The sequence below is a fragment of the Vespa crabro genome, chromosome 4, assembly GCF_910589235.1.
Source record: "Vespa crabro chromosome 4, iyVesCrab1.2, whole genome shotgun sequence".
NCBI classification, from domain to species: Eukaryota; Metazoa; Arthropoda; class Insecta; order Hymenoptera; family Vespidae; genus Vespa; species Vespa crabro.
In genome coordinates this window covers 11104946-11123338 of record NC_060958.1, presented here as the reverse complement: position 1 = coordinate 11123338, position 18393 = coordinate 11104946, and the positions used below count along the sequence as shown (strand labels likewise).

Sequence of the window (18393 nt, the reverse complement as noted above, 5' to 3'; positions counted from 1 at the left end):
AAGTAAATCTTTTTGTCAAGAGTTTGTAAAAAAGAGGAAAAAAAAACAGAGAGAAAAAACAAATATCATATATGTATTTTATCAAACGCTTTTATATCGTCATTATATCGTGAATCTCAAAACCGATTTTATAGATTTTTGAATGAACGTATTTATATATATATATATATATATATATATATATATATATATATATATATATATATTTGTTTTTCTATAAAACCACTCGACAAAATACTTGATAAAAGCTTATGTTGTATTTTTTATCAGTACTCCAACAAAAAATAATTTTTTTATGATCCTAGCCACATTTCCTATAACATATTAATTTCTTTATATCTACTGAAAAGTTAAAAGTTTTCTCTCTCTCTCTCTCTCTCTCTCTCTCTCTCTCGTTCGATTTATTCAAATATTTCTTTTTGAATCGCTGTGCATGCTGTACGTTATGATGAAAAAAATCTCTGGAGGTAGCTCGTTAACTCGCTTGCATCTTGTTTTATCATTTATCTTTGTCCCATCATCTTTAGTAATGAAAAAGAAAAAGTAAAGGAAAAAGAATACCACAAGAAAAATTATATTCACTATTCGAGTTTCTTTTATCCTCTTCTAATATTGTTTATAACGTAAACGAGTTTTACGTCTCTTAGTTTACGTAAAAAAACATTCATAAAGAAGGGATCATCATTCGAGTCTTAGCAAAGTCATTATGAAACGCCAATGGTGAAAATAATGTTCATTATGTTAATTTTAGCTGGGGATAGTTTTGCGACATATTCAAAGAGAGAGAGAGAGAGAGAGAGAGAAATAGTCGCACGTTGTCACGTCGATGCTACTCGACCGGTTTATCCAAGAACGTAATTGCCATTTTGTTGGAAGACTTTAAATTAAAAGACGCGTCAGAAATAGAGAAAAAGAGAGAGAGAGAGAGAGAGATATTGCTAATGAGTTCGACAACGACAACAACCTGACGCTTCATTTTCACCGGAGTTCGTCTGACGTCTACTGCAAAGTATCTCAGTTTTATCCTATTTTAAAAACAACGACGACGACGACGACGACGACGACGACGACAACAACAACAGAACGAGTCCACGCGAGTTAGAAGGATAAATAGAAGAATCTTCCCCGTTGCAATTCCTTAATTCCGTTTGCTGGAATTGATGAGATACTTGCAACAATGAGTTAGCAAATGTTTTTCACCGGTGACGTCGTGCTGAGCTGTAGTTGGTCCGGTTGATTCTCTCGTGTAAATATCAAGACCGTATTGGCCTTCCTCTGGGAAACTTATCGAGAAAGTTACAACGTCGTCGTCGGCGATCGAATGTGCGACATACTTTGACAGCCGTTTCTCTTCGATACCGTTTTTGTGAAGAGTCGCCATGAAGTCGGTCAAAGGACGTGACATACGAAATTGAATCTCTAATTCTCGTCCGGCAAAGACCAGAGCTTCCTATAAAGAAAAAATAAAATAAAATAAAAGAAATATTCGTAATTCGTACAATTTAAGGGCCATTAATACGAAACTTATTCGTAGTTATTAAACGTAGTTAAACCTCAAATCATGGGAAATATTTCTAAATGATTTCGAACGGACCTGATGAGTTATCGGTATTAATCCAAACAATCTGGTAGCCTTGGTAGGACCCCACTCGCCACTGGCACAATCCGGAAGTGGAACCATCACCGTCTGAAGTTCCTCGCAAGCGATTTTGAATTTGCACACGCTCTTAAACTTCATTGGCTCGCCCGTCAAGTACTCCTTCGGCGTAACCGCGTTCGCAAATATGTCCAAGAGGAATGCTCCCGAGCACGGAGCGTGCACTCGAAATGCAACGATGTTACCGACGACCGACTGCAAATATTTTCACCCAATCGATACGAGATCTTCGATGTTTCCCGAATCGATATACTATTTGCGCCGATTATTCATTCGTTTTTCTTTCTTTTTTTTTCTTTTCTTTTTTTTTCTTTCTTTTTCTTTTTTTCCTTTTCTCTTCCTTTTTACGACGAATGAAAATCAACGACTCTTTATTTTATTACGATTATTTATTGAAAACGTTGTTCTTACCTGCATGACGAAACGTTTCAACGAGACCCCATCGTATCCGTCCCCGTCGTTATCATAAAATTTCAGATTATAGTGAAAAATGAGGGACGATTGCATGTGTGCGGGCATCGCTATTCTTACGGTCGCGGCACCGGTCGAATCCGTGTACATAACGGCATTTGTGTTCGTATCCGGAAAATAAAGGCCATATCTGCAAGCACAGAATTTATAAGGAACGGTACTTTCGCGTGGTGGTTTCTATCGCTATATGCTCGATGATTGCCATTAATATATTCCGATCTATCTAATTCTGATAATCCAATGACATTTGGAAAAAGAATCAAATCGAAAAATTTACCTGAAGAATAAAGATCGTACGAAGGGCAATTCCTCGAAATCTTTCAACGTGATCGGTTGTTTGAGCAATTGCCAATCATCTTGAAGTGGAAAGAATTCGTATATAAATTCTCTTGGATCCGTGAGAAAGTAATGATCGTCGTACTCGTACCTAAGTTGTCGCATTGATTACATTAAAACTATTCCAAGTAAATCTCGTACGATCTCGATAATATACCTTAGGCTATCGTTCTTAGCTTTTGGTTGGCCAGGACGTGGGACTTCTTTGGCATTTACGAGATGTCGAGCTCCCCAATTGCACTGAACGAATCTCCACGCGCCGGCAACGTAAACGGCGTTCCAACTATTTCTGAACCTATTGTCCTCGAAACATACGCCCGGCTGATAACCAGCGGACTTGCTGTAACCTTTGATAACGACGCAATGTAATCCGGCATAACTAAAAATTATACGATACGATTTAAAAATAATATAGCTAATAACATTGTTGCTTAAACAATTCGTTTTTATCATCGTTCCTACCTGCAGAGTCGTTTAAATAGAACGTGATAACTTTCGGTGCCGTGTTTGATCCCTCTCAAGAGTCCCATAGGCGTATCTCCTCGCAAATTTTCATCGAATTGCATGGTATTGAGATTCTTTACAGTGATCCATCGAAATATCGTTCTTGCCTTTTCGATATCCGAACCACATCTGCTAACCAATTGACGTACTAAATCGGTAAAAGTTTTTTGATCTTCTTGAGCAACCTAAGAATATATAAGAAATGAATTAAATTCTCACCGATTCCCTCTATCTTAGACCGAAGAACTTATTCTTACCGAGATAGCAATTTGATCCATATCCGCAAATTCCATGGGATCGTTGTAGATGTGATACTTGGCTAAAGCTGGTGGCTGAGGTGGTGGAGCTCGGGAAGGATAAGGTGGTGGTGCTTCTTGAGTATAACCGTCACCCTCATCGAGATACAAACTCTCTTGAAGCATGTACTCGCTTCTTGCCTCGTTTATCAATTCCAACATCTCCGAACTTTGCTTCTCAACCAATGCTGCCGTGGCAGCTCTGTAAATTCGTCAGTAAAAAGAGATAAGATAATAATATATTATTTGATTATTTTATTCTTCGTTTTATTTTTCAAAACGAACGAAAAAATTTCTTTTTTCGTTCCTAAAATGAACGTATTACGTATGTACATATATGCGAGAGTTACTGAGTATTACAGTTTACGAAACGATATATATATTTCTATTTCTTTTTGTTTTTTTCTTCTTTTTTTCTTTTCTACCCGCCTGAAACCTTTCTCATTAAAATAATGTGCCACGGTAATAATAATTTGAATCGTTCAGTTGTGGTTCTTCTTCTAAGTAAACGCTCGACATTAACCGAATATTATGCAAGTAAGACATCGCCCTAATGATAAGCCATCTGCCATTTTAATTAGATAATATAAACGTACCGCTCGTGTTCCAACATTTTCCTCGTGAGACTTTCCTTCTTTTTGTCTCTGCGAAGAGTCATGTTTTTCTCCAAGTCCTCTTTCTCCTGTTGAAATTGTTGGGTACGCGCTCTTCCTCCCTTCTCCCGTTCCCACCTCGCCGATAATTGCTCCAGCTCCTTCTCCCACTCGTCCTTTTTTATTTCATTTCGCAAAGTAAACACATACGATGATAAAAAGGGGCAAAGAAAAAAAGATAAATCAATGATTTACGATTGTTAAATTGACTGATCCAAAAAAAAAAAATGGAAAAAAAACCAGAACCATACGTACTCTAAATTCTTCTCTAATCCGTCGATCTTCCTCTTCTCGATGATGAGCAAATTTTCTATACAGATCATCTTCCTCCTTGCGATGTTTCATCTCCAAACGCGTCTGCTCGTCTCGATCCTGATCGACAAATCATATTTTTCCCATTAATATATATATATATATATATATATATATATTGATTTATTAATTAATTTATTTATTTATTTATAGAATGACTCGCGTATATTAAATCTTAATGAATTGATAACTAACGAATTTATCGAGGAAAGAAAACATCTGTTTCACATGGTGCACGATGTTAATCGTTTCGAGAATTTCCAAATCCTCGCGAAGTCTCCTCATCGTTGAATCTCGTCTGTTTTAATACAGATTCGATAAGATTCTTCTTTCCTTATGTTTATCACGATAGATACTTTGGAAAAGTTTTCGTCAACGCGATCGGCAAAGGACTGTTTCTAACATCAACTTCGAACCGATCAATTTGCTCTATCGAACAGGTTTTCTACAGCAGGTTGCAATTAAATTTATGGGATTTACTATTAAATATATACGTACATATATATATATATATATATATATATATATATATATATACACATATATATGTATATATACGTATATATATATGTGTGTATATATATATACACAAAGTACACATAAGTGTACATACAAACACTTATATATATTCTTTATTTGTCACAATCAACATTCGCTCGCGTCAGTCTTAACCTCGGTCGTCTACTTTTTGCTGGAACTACTTTCACGATTCGTTTCTGCTTTCTTCCATCTATCCTAGATATCATTCGAGTTCTACTTCGATAATAAATCTTTTTGATCGTGAAAAAGAAAATAGAAAGGGGAGGAAAATTTTTTTCTTTCATAAAAAAAATATTCGCCAAGATTAACAGGGGGTTTCTCTTTTCTTTTCTTTTTTTTTTTCCCTCGAGATCTTCGAAAATTGAATCCATTTGTATGAAATAATCTTCTTAAATAATCTCATCGATTTTATAACAGTAATTTTATCGTTGCGTTACGCTAGCAAACGTAGGTATGAACAGAGAGAGGGAGAGGGAGAGAGAGAAAGAAAGAGAGAGACGGAAAGATACCCACGCAACGATTACATCACACGCATACGCGAACACGTTCGTTCGAGTAACCCCGAATGAGGATAAGGCGAGAACCGAGAATATTAGCTTTCCTACGAAGGCAAGTCCTCCTCAATTTATAAATACTTTTTTCTTTCAACTTTTTTCTTTTTAAAACTCTTTTCTTTTTTTTTTTTATGAAGATATATTCCTTGTGTCAAAAAAAAAAAAAAGAAAAGAAAAGAAAAAAATAAAAGAAAAACGAGAATAAAAAAAAATACACGAACGAAAGTTTCATTTGTATTTTTCGTTCTCTCTTGTGAATCCAATTAAAAGAAAAAAAGAAAAAAAAAAAAGAAAGAAAGAAAGTTGCATAATTGTGCGCGTAGAAAATCTTTAATTTAAGAAGAAACAATCTTCGAATTGAAATCAGAGAAACGTAAACGATTCCCTTTCGCGTGAACGCAAAGAAAGCTTATCTTTCCTTCCGCTTTCAAATAGCAGGAAAAGCGAAGATGTTACTTTGTTTCCTTGTTTTAACGATTCGAGTAACGAGGGAAACTCATTGTCTTCCTTTTTAACCTAGGGAAAAGAATCTCAGTCTGATGAATCGATCGATTATATCGTGGATATATATCTTTTGATTACGGGAATTATACTTTATTATAACAAGGAGAACTAGTTTTCTCTTATGTTTTTTTCCTTTATGTAATGTAATTCATAATCTTCTTACTATTGTGTGAAAAACGCAAATTTAAATTTGCCAACTGATACTCGCACGACACTCTTTTACTTATTTCATTGGAAAAAAAAGAAAATAAATAAATAAATAAATAAAAATGAATAAAAAATATCAAACTTATTTTGATCAATAATTTCTGCGACATATGTCATTTATACTATAGTTTTTTTTTTTTTTGTTCTTTTGTTTGTAAATAAATAACATATCTGACATATTAGACTGAAAGAAATACCTAGAAGAATATCTAGAAGGTACCTAGAAGAAATGAAAGTAGGAACAGGAAAAAAAGGATAGAAGCTAAAAGAATGAATCAAATTCCTTCGTTTACACCCACGCGAAATATCGAAATTCATGCCGGTGTTTCCGGCGTTGGTATTCACGTGGAAAAAGATTCGAAGAGAGGAAATGTAACACGGGCATCACGCGTCATCAAGCCCACGCTGTCTTTCGTTCCTTTTACGCATAGCCATACATAGTCCGGTGTCGACTGCGGACACACTACTGTCTCTGGCATTCACTAGATATCACGCAAAATGGCAATCCACCAAATCGTATTTCGCCAAGCAACGCGCGAAAGCGGATTATAAGAGAAAACGTTTCGATAGTAGAGCGACTAGCGGTTTGTTCTTCTCCTCCTCCACCTTCTCCTTCTCCTCCTCTTCTTCTTCTTCCACCACCTCCACCTTGGGATTCTTCAGAAGGACCCGATGGGAAAAGCGGCAAACTCATTTTCATGTAAACATCGTATCTGAGCCGTGCGCGTTACACATTCCGCATCAAAACCGATCGGAAACGTCATTGTGAAATTCTTTTCTCTTTTGAAGAGACGCGCCATTTTCTTCTTTTTTTTTCTTTTCTCTCTTTTTTTCCTTTCTTTCTCTTTTTTCCTTTTTTTTTTCTCCTTCTCAAAGTTTCTCGCAGAAACGCATGTCGGATTCCACGCTCGTCTCTTGAAACTTCCAGGACCGGTTTACACTCCGAACGATTTATCTCCGTTTTCTGTCCAAGTCAAGACGAGGCCAAAGAGGTGGGCGATTGGGGAGGAGGGAGGGAGCAGTGAGGGAGGTGAAGAAGCAACGAAAAAAAAAAGAAAGGAAGAATACCAAACTTTGTCTTTTTTTTCTTCCTCCTTTTCCTCGTCTACGAGCGATTACTCAACGTGATTATTTTCTATTTGGTTAGATCAAAAATTTGTTAATATTGCATTTGACGAAGTTAACGTTGTCGCGCACAGAGACAGATAGAAAAAGAAAGACAAAGAGAAAAAGAAAGAGAGAGAGAGAGAGAGAGAAAAAAAGAGAGATATGGTTGATCGCGCAATTAGTCTTTATAGCCGAGTGACCCAGAGTCAAGGACAAAGCGAATCAGAAATCCAGTAACAGACCTTTTTTATTTTGCGATTGCTTTTTAAAGAATCGACGGAATTGTGCCATACCATTCCCGTACTTTCATTTACTATAACTTCAAATACCATTTAATGGGAATACGATAAATATACCTATTAAGATATAACGAGATTACAAACGATCTTTTAAAGTTGACGAATATCGTTTAACCGAAGTTAAATGAATGCCAGAACAAGAGTACCGCTAGAGAATCGCAACTAGAAACACTTATGCGTTTGAGTTTAGAGAACCTGTTTAAGATAATATCGAGGATAAGATCGTATCTATTATAAGTCTTTCATATTATACACGAGATAATCTCTTTGAGAGATTATTCCTTTAGAAATTAAAATGTTCTTTTCTTTTTTCTTCTTTTCTTCTTTTTTTTTTTTTCTTTTTTCTTACCTTAGAAACGAAATATAAAAAGACAGAAACAAAAAAAAAAAGGACAATCCGAATTTTTCTCCTTATTCAAATAAAATCTAATTTTTTCGTTCGTATTAATCTATTTTTTTTTCTTCCCCCGTACCACATTCATCGTCTATCGATTATAAAAATATTATACGGGATAAATATAAAAATTGTCGAATTATCGTTCGTTGAAACACGAAGAGAATCACGATGGAAAATAAGGAGGCCGCGTGCAAGAGTGGTTCGAGTCGGACGAAGAGGGACTCGACATAGTAAACTCTCTCGTCCTAATACGGCGATGACCACAGGCTCTCCTCGTCGTGCGAGGAGAACGTAATACATACATATGTACTTGTATACATATATACATACATATACGTAACATTACACGTTCAGAGTAAACTACATATTTTATATATATACATATGTGTACATATATATATATATATATATATATATATAAAATATACACATACATATACATATGTCGAATGACTCACCAGATAATAATCGATGGGCTTCTCGCGAGCCTTGCTATAACCCTTTTGAAGTTCCGTTTGCTTGAGAGCATGCGCAATGTGAAGCGCACTAGCATCGAATCTCCCATACTGATAACTTCCGTCCTGTGCATGATGATTATGATGATGGTGTTGTTGATGATGGTTGTACGGAGAGGATGCACCACCGCTACCACCGCCGTGATAATCTCTTCCCTGAGACGAATTCGTAGCTGGGGGTGAACCGTGTCCGTTCAAATGTCTACCATAATTGGGCGAATCTACATTATCGTAACTGCAACAAAATCATGGATACGAACTTCTTCAGGACTGATGGACATTATATATGTCTCATATTTTATTTATTTATTTTTCCTCTCTCTTCCTTCTTTTTTTCTTTTTGTCTTTTCTTTCTTTCTTGCTTCTTTTTCTTTTTTCCTTTTAATTTTCACCATGACGAGATTTATCTTTTAAAGGTACCTCGAGAAAGAATAGATCATTCTTAAAACCTTTTTACTGGTTGCAGGACAATGAGTCCTAAATCGTCGATAATATCATCCTCGACCTTACGGTTGACCATTGTTACCATTTAATTGCGTTCGAATCGTGTTATATGAAAGGAGTCCGAGACAAAAGCGATAGAGAGGAAGAGAGAGAGAGAGAGAGAGATAGAGAGAGAGAGAAAGAGAGGGTGAGTACAAGTTATGCGCACCGCCTGTCGTCGTGCAACGTCACGTCTCCACATTGTTAATAGTAATACTATGCTGCTCTTCGAATTGATGGATCTCTTTGAAAAGGAACATGGTATATGGCTGGACATTACCGTTGCTACTCCTCCTTCTCCTCCTCCTTCTCCTCCTCTTGCTCTCTCTCTCTCTCTCTCTCTCTCTCTCTCTCTCTCTCTCTCTCTCTCTCTCTCTCTCTCTCTCTCTCTCTAGTCTTCATACTATCCATTTGGAAATGGACGCTTTGATTAAGACCGTCCATCAATGTTAGAAACGTCGAACGATCTTTTAGACAATATACTATTAAACTTTAACAGGTTTAAGAACAAATCTAATTCTATTATTCCATAATAGAATTTATATGAATTAAGGTAGAAAAGGGAAAGAAGGAAAAAAGAAGAAAGAAAAAAGAAAAGAAATTATGTGTAGGAGATCGTGTCTCATAGCGCGATGGGAAAAAAAAAAAGAAATTATAAAATAATAATAAGTATAGATAACAATCGGATAAAGATGCAGGTTATATTAGATTCATAGAGAAGAGAGAACGTGTAAGTAACTATACGTGAGTCCACATAACTTCTCTTGCGGAAAATTAGTTTCATTGTACGAGCAACAGGTAGAAGAGAGTAACGTTTAAATAGATATATATATATATATATATATATACATACATACATACATATATACTTATACGTAACACAGTTATATATCGTAGAAGTTATCTTTTGTATTAGATACGTCTAGATCAACGTTCTGACAAACTTTTGTCCTTCGTTTCTACCGGTATTTTTTTTACACGTTTTTAACGGGAAAAACGGCGCACGTTTAACGTTTTCCCTCGCGCATCCCCTACAATGAACTGACCTACAATTCTAAATAACTCTTAGAAGCTGTTCTCTTACACGCCATAACGCTTATATCTATAAATAACATCGGAAACATTCCTGATATCGCGTGATATTATAGTTTCACGAGTTTTAATAGCCTATAAACTATTAAACCACGAACATCGAGTTCTCTCATATGTATGTATGTATGTACATATGTATGGATCAAAAATCATTCGTAAAACGTTATAAGCTGTAGAGAGAAACGGCCGTGAGAAAAATATCATACTCCGTTTCTTTTTAACTTGTTACGAGGTAACAAGAGCGTTCAGGAGGCCGTTCATTCACTTATTCTCTGTGTAACCTATGTGCTCTCTCTCTCTCTCTCTCGCTCTCTCTTTTTATCTTGGAAGCAAAAATACTTACTACGTACTATACATATATGAAAGAGAGAAAGAGAAAAAAAACGCCTACGTACACACAAGAAGATATATATATTCATCTTTCATGATGTAGCTTTGCTTTTACTTCTCTCTCTCTCTCTCTCTCTCTCTCTTTTTCTTACGTTAAATTTCTGCTCGTCTATCTCTATCTCAAATGAATAAATACTATAACGAAAGAAAGAGAGAGATAGAGAGAGAGAGAGAGAGATAAGAACGATAGTACAGGTAGAAAAAATATTCTTCGTACCATCAAGTAGGTATTACGTATATCTCGTGCTACTTTAAAGTACTCACCGTGGCATCCGACTTTTACGCAGCTGCAAGCATAAAAAAGTCGGACAATAAGCGGCATCGATCGCATGCAAAGAAAGATTCCTCTTACGTGTTGGCAAGGAAGAACGGAATGTGTGCAATGTCCATATATACGTGCTATATATCCTCTTTTAACAAGCGTTATACGCATCGAGCGTTAGTCAAACGTTAAAACAAAGGTGTGACGAGAGGGATTTAGTGAAATTCTTTAAGAAAGTAAGTAACTTTCGTCGATCATATCGAGTATATCTTTGCGTAATTGATTTTGTACAATGACGAGAGTGTAAAAAAGGAGTGTGAGAGAGAGAGAGAGAGAGAGAGAGAGAGAGAAACTCTTTTTGTAAGGAGAAAAGAATTTTGTAAATATACGGGGATGATAAAGTCGATGATAAATTTACACCAATTAATTTGACTAACACTTAAGAAGATAATCACGATGAATAGAGTAGACGTGGTTTCTATCATGGCTCAACGATTCCTCTCTAAAATTTAAAACGAATAGAGGAAGGGAAAGCGAGGAAATCGTTGTTGTTAGATTATATCGATTCGCTTGGCGAAACATCGAACGACGAATCTCGAAGCAGGGAAAAGTTTTTTCTTTTTACGTGGAAGTAAATACACTTATTTACTCACTTTACAAAAGATATATATACGTGTACATATACATCTAACGTAAATATTCCTATACCATGACAGTGGTATAATTAAAAAGAAATCAAATAAATAATAAAAAATAAAAGGAAGAGATGTTTGCTCACCAAGGTGGATAAGCAGCACGAGGTGACGCACCGCCAGCTCTGATCTGTTCGTTGACGTAACCGCTTCTTGGTACGTTCAAAGCACTCCTTATACCCACGCTCGAACCATCCAACGTACCCGGTCCTGGTTTTGGCACGTGGCTGCTACAGTAAACCTCCTTGTCGTTTATCGTATGCTGATTGTTGTAATAAGTCTTCAGGGTTAACTTCGTACCGCATATCGCACACTTGAAACATCCAGCATGAAAGAACGTAAAGTCCTTCAAAGGGCCGACCCTGTCGACCTGATAAACTGTCTGCGCGCATCTCAGGCACGTACTTTCGTAGAAATTTGGCCGATACATGATATTTCTTTTTCTCTCTCAATTATCTCTTTTTCTTTCTCAAACGCCAATACAATTTACCTCTTTCAATCCTTCAAATACGTTCCTAAGACCTGGGAATATTCGAAAATGAAATTTTTTTTAGTAATTCAACGCGCACACACACAAACATACACGCACACGTTACATACATACATACATACGTACATACACGTTCGCTGATTCTTTCTTTTCTCCCATCTTTCCTAATCCTAAATCATCGTGTGTTAATATTTAATATTTAAATAGAAAAAAATTACGTGTCTTTTGGCCCTTCCCTTTCTCCCTCTCTCTCTCTTCCTATCCTGCTCCATCCCTCTTTTCTAATCGCAAGACAAATTATACTCGTTCAAAATCCAAAGTGCTCAGGACGAGCTTATTGTTATCATCGAAAGAACTTACGTAAGGTGGTACGTTCAATGGACGAAGGAAAACAATTTCCGGAAGATTGTGTCATCGTTACGAACTTATGACGAATACGTCAGGGCGGAATAAGTTAGATAAAGAGGCCGCCGCGCTCTCTTCGCCGACACTTTCCTGCCAGTCGACTTTTGCAACGAATCATCGTCAATAATTTTCTCTCCCTCTCTTCCTTTCTTTCTTTTTTATTCTTACATTCTTTCTTTCGTAGTTCGCGTCTGGGTGGGCGATTGCAGTGGCAATTACAACACGCTTAATGACCGCGATATACCGACAATGGAGACCGCCGTGATTCTCTCTCTCTCTCTCTCTCTCTCCCTCTCTCTCTTCCTCTCTTTCTCTTTCTTTTTCTTGATTCGAATCTTTCCACGCTTTGCGCTTAGTTAACGTTTCATCGTCGATCCCCTTTAATGTGAAAGCCGATTAATCAATTTCACAAAAGATCAACGGTACTTCTCGTACGCACGTGTGTGTAACGCGTAGTAAGTACTATATATGTATATATATATATATATATATATATATACATACACACATATCTCAACGATCATTTCTATGAATACGATTAATAAATATTTTTTATTAATTTTAACATAAGACGGACGACTTTACGTTTCTATTTACGTATGCATGTGTTTGTTAATCCAAATAATAGAAAGAAAGAGATGTAACAAAAACCAATGATGTCTCTCTCTCTCTTTTTTTTCTCTATTTTACGATTCATCTTCGTACTGGTAGCCGAGAGAGCGACAATAGCAATTACGACACGGTTGACAACCATATAGAGCGAAACTGCAGCAACGAAGCGAAACTCTCTCACGCATCACCGCATCGTATTTTTCCGACGAACTCAACTGTGCCCGTGTATGCCGTACTTTTCTCTCTCTCTCTCTCTCTCTCTCTCTCTCTCTATCGCTATCTATCTCTTCCTTCCTTCCATGAGAGCCCGAAACGAGCTTTGAAAACCGAGAACGTATCTTCCTCTAACAGTATCACGACGGAATCCCAATTGAAATTGATCCGACAACCTGTTTCCCTTATCGTTAGCTATAAACTCGAGCTCGTGACTGCCGTGTAACCGAGTCCTCAATTGTATGTGTATATATATATATATATATGTATATAGTATAAACAAATACACTGTCAATGTTAAGAGAGAACACGAAGTCGCGTTTACGTTTCTTTCCTTTTTTTTTTTTTTGTTTGTTTTCTTTTACGTATTACGTTAGTCCGTTTCACAATGAATTCTCTTTTATTAATTAATACAAACGTATAAAATGAAATTTGTAGAAAAATATAAGAAAATATGATTGCTTACGTTTATATCGTAATAAATTTTGTTAACAGGTCGACGTATAAAAGACGACGTGCTATGGAAGACAAACAAAAAGAAGGAGAAAAAAAGAAAGAAAGAATGAATGAAGGAAAAAAAAGAAAAAAAAAGGGAGAAAGACGTTTCAGAAAGTTCCTCTTCCGAAGAAAGAACACGCGAATCGCTTGCATACCGAAGCGCATCGAGAGAAAGCATTTCGTTCGTTATTTTCGTGAGTAAAACGTCGACGTATGCGTGTCGCGTCTGCCCCGATAATGATCATCCTCCTTTCTTCTCGTTAATCTACTTTGCCACGCGACTTTTATTCCTCGCGCTTTCTTCTCTCTGTCCTTGCTCTTTTTTGTTATTGTTTGTTATTGTTGTTGTTACTGTTAATTGTTGTCATTAATGCAATCTATTTATATGCTTTGAACGTTAATGCAATTTTTTTTTTCCTTTCTACGTCGATTTTCAATCAATTGATCAAATGATACGTAATGGCCGCCTATCAAAACCCTTCGAAATGACAAAAAATTCGTTGAACTTAATTAAAGATACCATAAACATTGTCTTATTTCTTTTACATAAATATTACCAAACCATAAGAAAACTTTTACATTATACAATTATTAAAACTACCAAGGTATAGTTCCATCTTGCGAAATTTATAATTATCTTCAAGTAAATTTTCAATATCACTTATTCCGACCGAACTTTCGATTAATCTTCTTTTTTTTCTCTTTTTTCTTTTTTTTGGTTGTTTTTTATTATTTTTTTTTTGATACAACCAATAGATGTTGAAAGAGGAAGAAAGACAATCTTTAATAAAAAAGATATCGATTAATGGCGACGAAATTAATTGACCAAAAAGATAAAAAAATCTTCGAACTAAATTCATTCAATTTCAGATTATCGAGGAGAATTGGTAATTACCTGCATAACTTGGCTCTATTATTTTCTTCGTTATCTTTTTATTTATTTATTTATTTTTTTTTTATCAATACGAATGTAATAAAGTATGTATATGGTGTGTGTGTGTGTGTGTATGCATGTGTATAGATATATCTATGCGTGGCACGGATTCTCACTCGTAGGAACGCGGAATGCCTTTGAGCGCATTGCCACTCGTAGAAATATTGCTTATCTCGCATATATAATTGAAGGGGCGAGGTAAAACAGGAACAGTCGTTCATGGAAGTAAAAAAAAAAGGAAAAAAAGATATATATATATATATATATATATATATATATATATATATATATTACTTCCGGAATGTTCGGTATTTCTCGATTTATCCCGTAGAAATTCTCGAAGTATGAGAAGAAAAGTCAATTAAATTTGTTTATATCCTTCCATTTTTACTAACATTTTTTTTTGACTCTATCTCGACTCGAGCTAAGAATTCGAAGAAAAAGAAGAAGAATAAGCAAAAGAGATACACCATTGGACTCTTTAATCGATCTGTTATAAGCAAGAAATTTCGTCGTTGTTTGCGCTTGAAAAAAAAAAAAAAGGAAAGAAGAAACAACTTTCTTTCATAAAGAATCGGTGCATCGTCGCGCGTAATTAAACTCAACGATTTTAGGAGAAATCCTTTCCGATAGAATGCCCGCTTTCTACAATGTTTTATGAAAGGGAGGGATAAACAAGAAAGAGAGAGAGAGAGAAAGAGAGAGAAATAGGAAGAAAAGGAAGAGAACACAATACATCGTGCTGACGCAAATCGGTACGATCGAAATCGTCGAGGCAGACTTCCTCCTCTGAACATAGTTAAGTATATTTGTTGAACGAAAGGAAGGATTTTTCAAATCTTATGTGTCGATCGATCATTACGAATCTCTTTGATTCTATTTTCTCATGATGACTTTCGTAAAGAAAGTCGAATCGATCGTAAAGAGATTCGAAAGAAGATCCGGTATTATTTATACCAGGCATAATATATCTACTACTGTATTCGACGTTTACGTGCTTTCACGCCTGATAATTATTCATCGCATTCCGATAACGTACGAACTAACATTCCTGATTCGAGGTCATCTTTAACCTATAACTAGATGGCCAAAGTATTTACCAATTACAACAATATATACTCGATGCAGGCGCACGAACGGGAACGCACGTGCCATCGAGTAAAGAGTCTCAAAGATGAAAGAGAAAAGTTTCTTTCAAAAATGATGTTGCGCGGTGAGCGAGGAAAGGAATAGGTGGGTGGCTTCGGATGATTGAACCGAATAAATGGATAGAAGAAAAGAAAGGGGTATAGATATTCCTCGTGGATCATCAAAAATGACGAATTAATGGTAGGCATTGAGAAGGAATAAATGAAAAATGAGATTAGAGTTATTTCGCCCTGTTATTTAACGTTCACTAAAATGATCACCGTTAACATACTCGTCCCTTCGTAAGTTTCTCCTCAATGGAATTCCTTCCTCTCGTTGGAAGTAAGGAAGGAATTCCAAAAGGAATGGAAAGATAAGGAGAGAAACGTAAAGGAGTAGGGGGTTCCCCTAAGACTTGCGCCCGCGCGCGAGCGCGTGCGTGCGCGCGCGCGGATCTTAACCCGGTTACAAAAGTGCAAGATTTTCGTCGAATCGCGACGATCGGTTAAAATTCCCGTTTGTCGGGATAGTCTCGACCTTAAAAGACATGCTCGAGGAGAGGCTCGATCAAGAGGAGAAACTCTTTCGAGGAATCTCACCGAGATTCCTCTCTCTTGCGTCTTCGGGATCGTTAAAGTACAATCTTGCTACGTAAGTTTTCTCTCTCTCTCTTTCTCTCTCTCTCTCTCTCTCTCTCTTTCTCTCTCTCTTTATCTATCTCTCTCGCACGCTCGTTCGCTCGCTCGCTCATTCTTTTTCTTACTTACTTACTTACTGACGAGTGTAGATATGCGCGTGCGCGCGAACGCGAAGCAATTGGAGCACGATGAAGGAAAAAAGAAGGAGGCTACATCGACGCAAGGTCAGATTCTTCTTCCCACCCTCCGCTTGGTACTCTTGAAGAAGGCGACAACGGCACCGCTACAACACGTTCCTTCAAAATACCTACGCGTCCTCATAATCCTTGCTCCTTTGACCGACGAGTTTCCTCTTCGGTTCGGAGCATACTCGACTAAAATTAATATCCAAGGAAGATTTTCTATTCTCTCTCTCTCTCTCTCTCTCTCTCTCTCTCTCTCTCTCTGTCTCTCTCTCTCTTTTTCTCTCTCTCTCTCTCTCTTTCTCTCTCTCTCTCTCTCCCTCTCTCTCTGTCTCTGTCTTTCTCTCTCTCTTTATCGTTTATCCTCGAGTAATCATCGACGACAAGAAAAGTAATGATGCCGAGACGGCAGCATCGAAATGGAAAACAGCTTTTCCCAAGTTCGAGGAGGGATCCTTCTGGTTTGCTTCTTTCTTCCGGTTACACGGCCGCGATGGTTACGACCGTGCATTGAAATCACCGAACGTACCGAGTAGTATGTACCTCATGTACGGCACCGAAATTTTTCTCCTTAGCTCGCACCACTTTCTTCGCGCATACCAGCCGTACATTAACGCTGAGATTAAATGAAAGCAGGAAGGAGAAAATACGGAAGGTCGAGATAAATGAGAGCGTGGCCAACACCGGCCAGGCACCTGTCCACGGAGTCGATGTCTTCGATCTATCTAGGACAACGATGCGTTCGATGAGGTCCAATGTATTTTCTTTCTTAAAGGGGCCCTTGCGTAACTTGCCATTCGATAAACTTTTCAATAAAAATTTTGAATCTATTAAAGACCGGCTGGAAAAATATTCTTGCCAACGAGCACGACGTGTACGCGAGACGATACGACTTCAAATCGTCCACCTGCCTTCGTCGACGTTCCGAGAAGGTCTGAGGTGAGAGGGACGGCCATTTTGAGGTACCACGGTGAACGCAGGTGGCGCTACGTGTTCAAGATCTCGTCCTCCGGAATGATATGTATGTTCGATCACTCTCGGAGAGGCCCTCGTCTCGCGAGCATCTACTTTTCTTTCTCGGTGATCTTCTTTCGCTTATTCCTACTTCCCTCGACGATGAAAGTCGAGAAAAAGTGGAAGTACCCTGGAAATTCCGCTACACAACGGAACGATCCGATTCGATTTCTTCGATAGGCCAACTCTAATAGACCTATTTCTTTCTGTTTCAGCCAAGCCGATTCTTCGTTAACAAAGAAAGCGATATTCGAACGCGTTGGAACGCTAGACACCTACATAAAGAGTCTTCCTACGTGAAAACTAGATTACATATATAGCGTACCGATCTAAAGAATGCAAATTATTGTACTCGTTAAATATGTAAAGTCGTAATAAGTTTCATGCTAATGTGTGATATATATTTCTACCATTGAACTCCGTTATAAGAAACTTGTCCTGTTAAAATATCGATGACGCAAGCGAAAATGCGCGTAGAAATGGGGGAAAAAAGAAAAAAAGAAAGAAAAAGAGAGAAAAAAAGGAAGAAAAAAAAACATAAAAAATCCTACCCACTACCATAATCTTTCTCATGACATTTCCGCAGAGCAAACACGCCGGCGCGATCATGACGTTTACGATGCGATCTTTCTCACGAACGTTGTACGCTCGATCTTGCGGTAGACCGAGCCACAATGCGCAATTAACAAGAATGATCAGCGATTCTAAACCAAAAGACATAAGCTTTGCGAGATATTACTCAAGTGAAATCTAAGTAGAAGTGGATAATAACGAGTTTGTTGTTTTTTTTAACTAAGTAGAAATCATTATAACGAAATCGATCTTATATATACGGGAGACTTCGCATAATGTCGATCAAAATAAACATACAAAATATTCTCTATTATACATACACATGTTTATAATATCTTAATTATGCAATTAGAATTAATCACGACAAGAGAAAGTCTTTCGTTCCGTGAACTATTGCCGAGAAATTTGAACCGAGTTCGACGAGAAGCCGATCGT

General features: G+C 37.1%; 1 protein-coding gene across 4 annotated transcripts; it reads right to left on the bottom strand.

Moving 5' to 3' along the window:
- Nucleotides 1-222: 222 nt before the first annotated feature.
- LOC124423486 (hillarin) lies at nucleotides 223-18327 on the bottom strand. 4 transcript variants are annotated; one of them, XM_046961241.1, is made up of 12 exons: nucleotides 16319-18327; nucleotides 11358-11793; nucleotides 8296-8587; nucleotides 4173-4289; nucleotides 3861-4033; nucleotides 3226-3466; nucleotides 2927-3153; nucleotides 2622-2843; nucleotides 2406-2555; nucleotides 2069-2258; nucleotides 1595-1852; nucleotides 223-1450 (listed from the first exon to the last, which is right to left on the bottom strand). In XM_046961241.1, the coding sequence occupies exons 2-12, from the start codon at nucleotides 11699-11701 to the stop codon at nucleotides 1139-1141; spliced, it is 2526 nt and encodes an 841-aa protein (XP_046817197.1). In that variant the 5' UTR covers nucleotides 11702-11793; nucleotides 16319-18327; the 3' UTR covers nucleotides 223-1138. The 4 variants fall into 4 exon arrangements, with proteins under 4 accessions (XP_046817197.1, XP_046817198.1, XP_046817199.1 ...); XM_046961242.1 differs by having other exon boundaries at nucleotides 16323-18327; XM_046961243.1 differs by having other exon boundaries at nucleotides 16327-18327.
- Nucleotides 18328-18393: the final 66 nt, after the last annotated feature.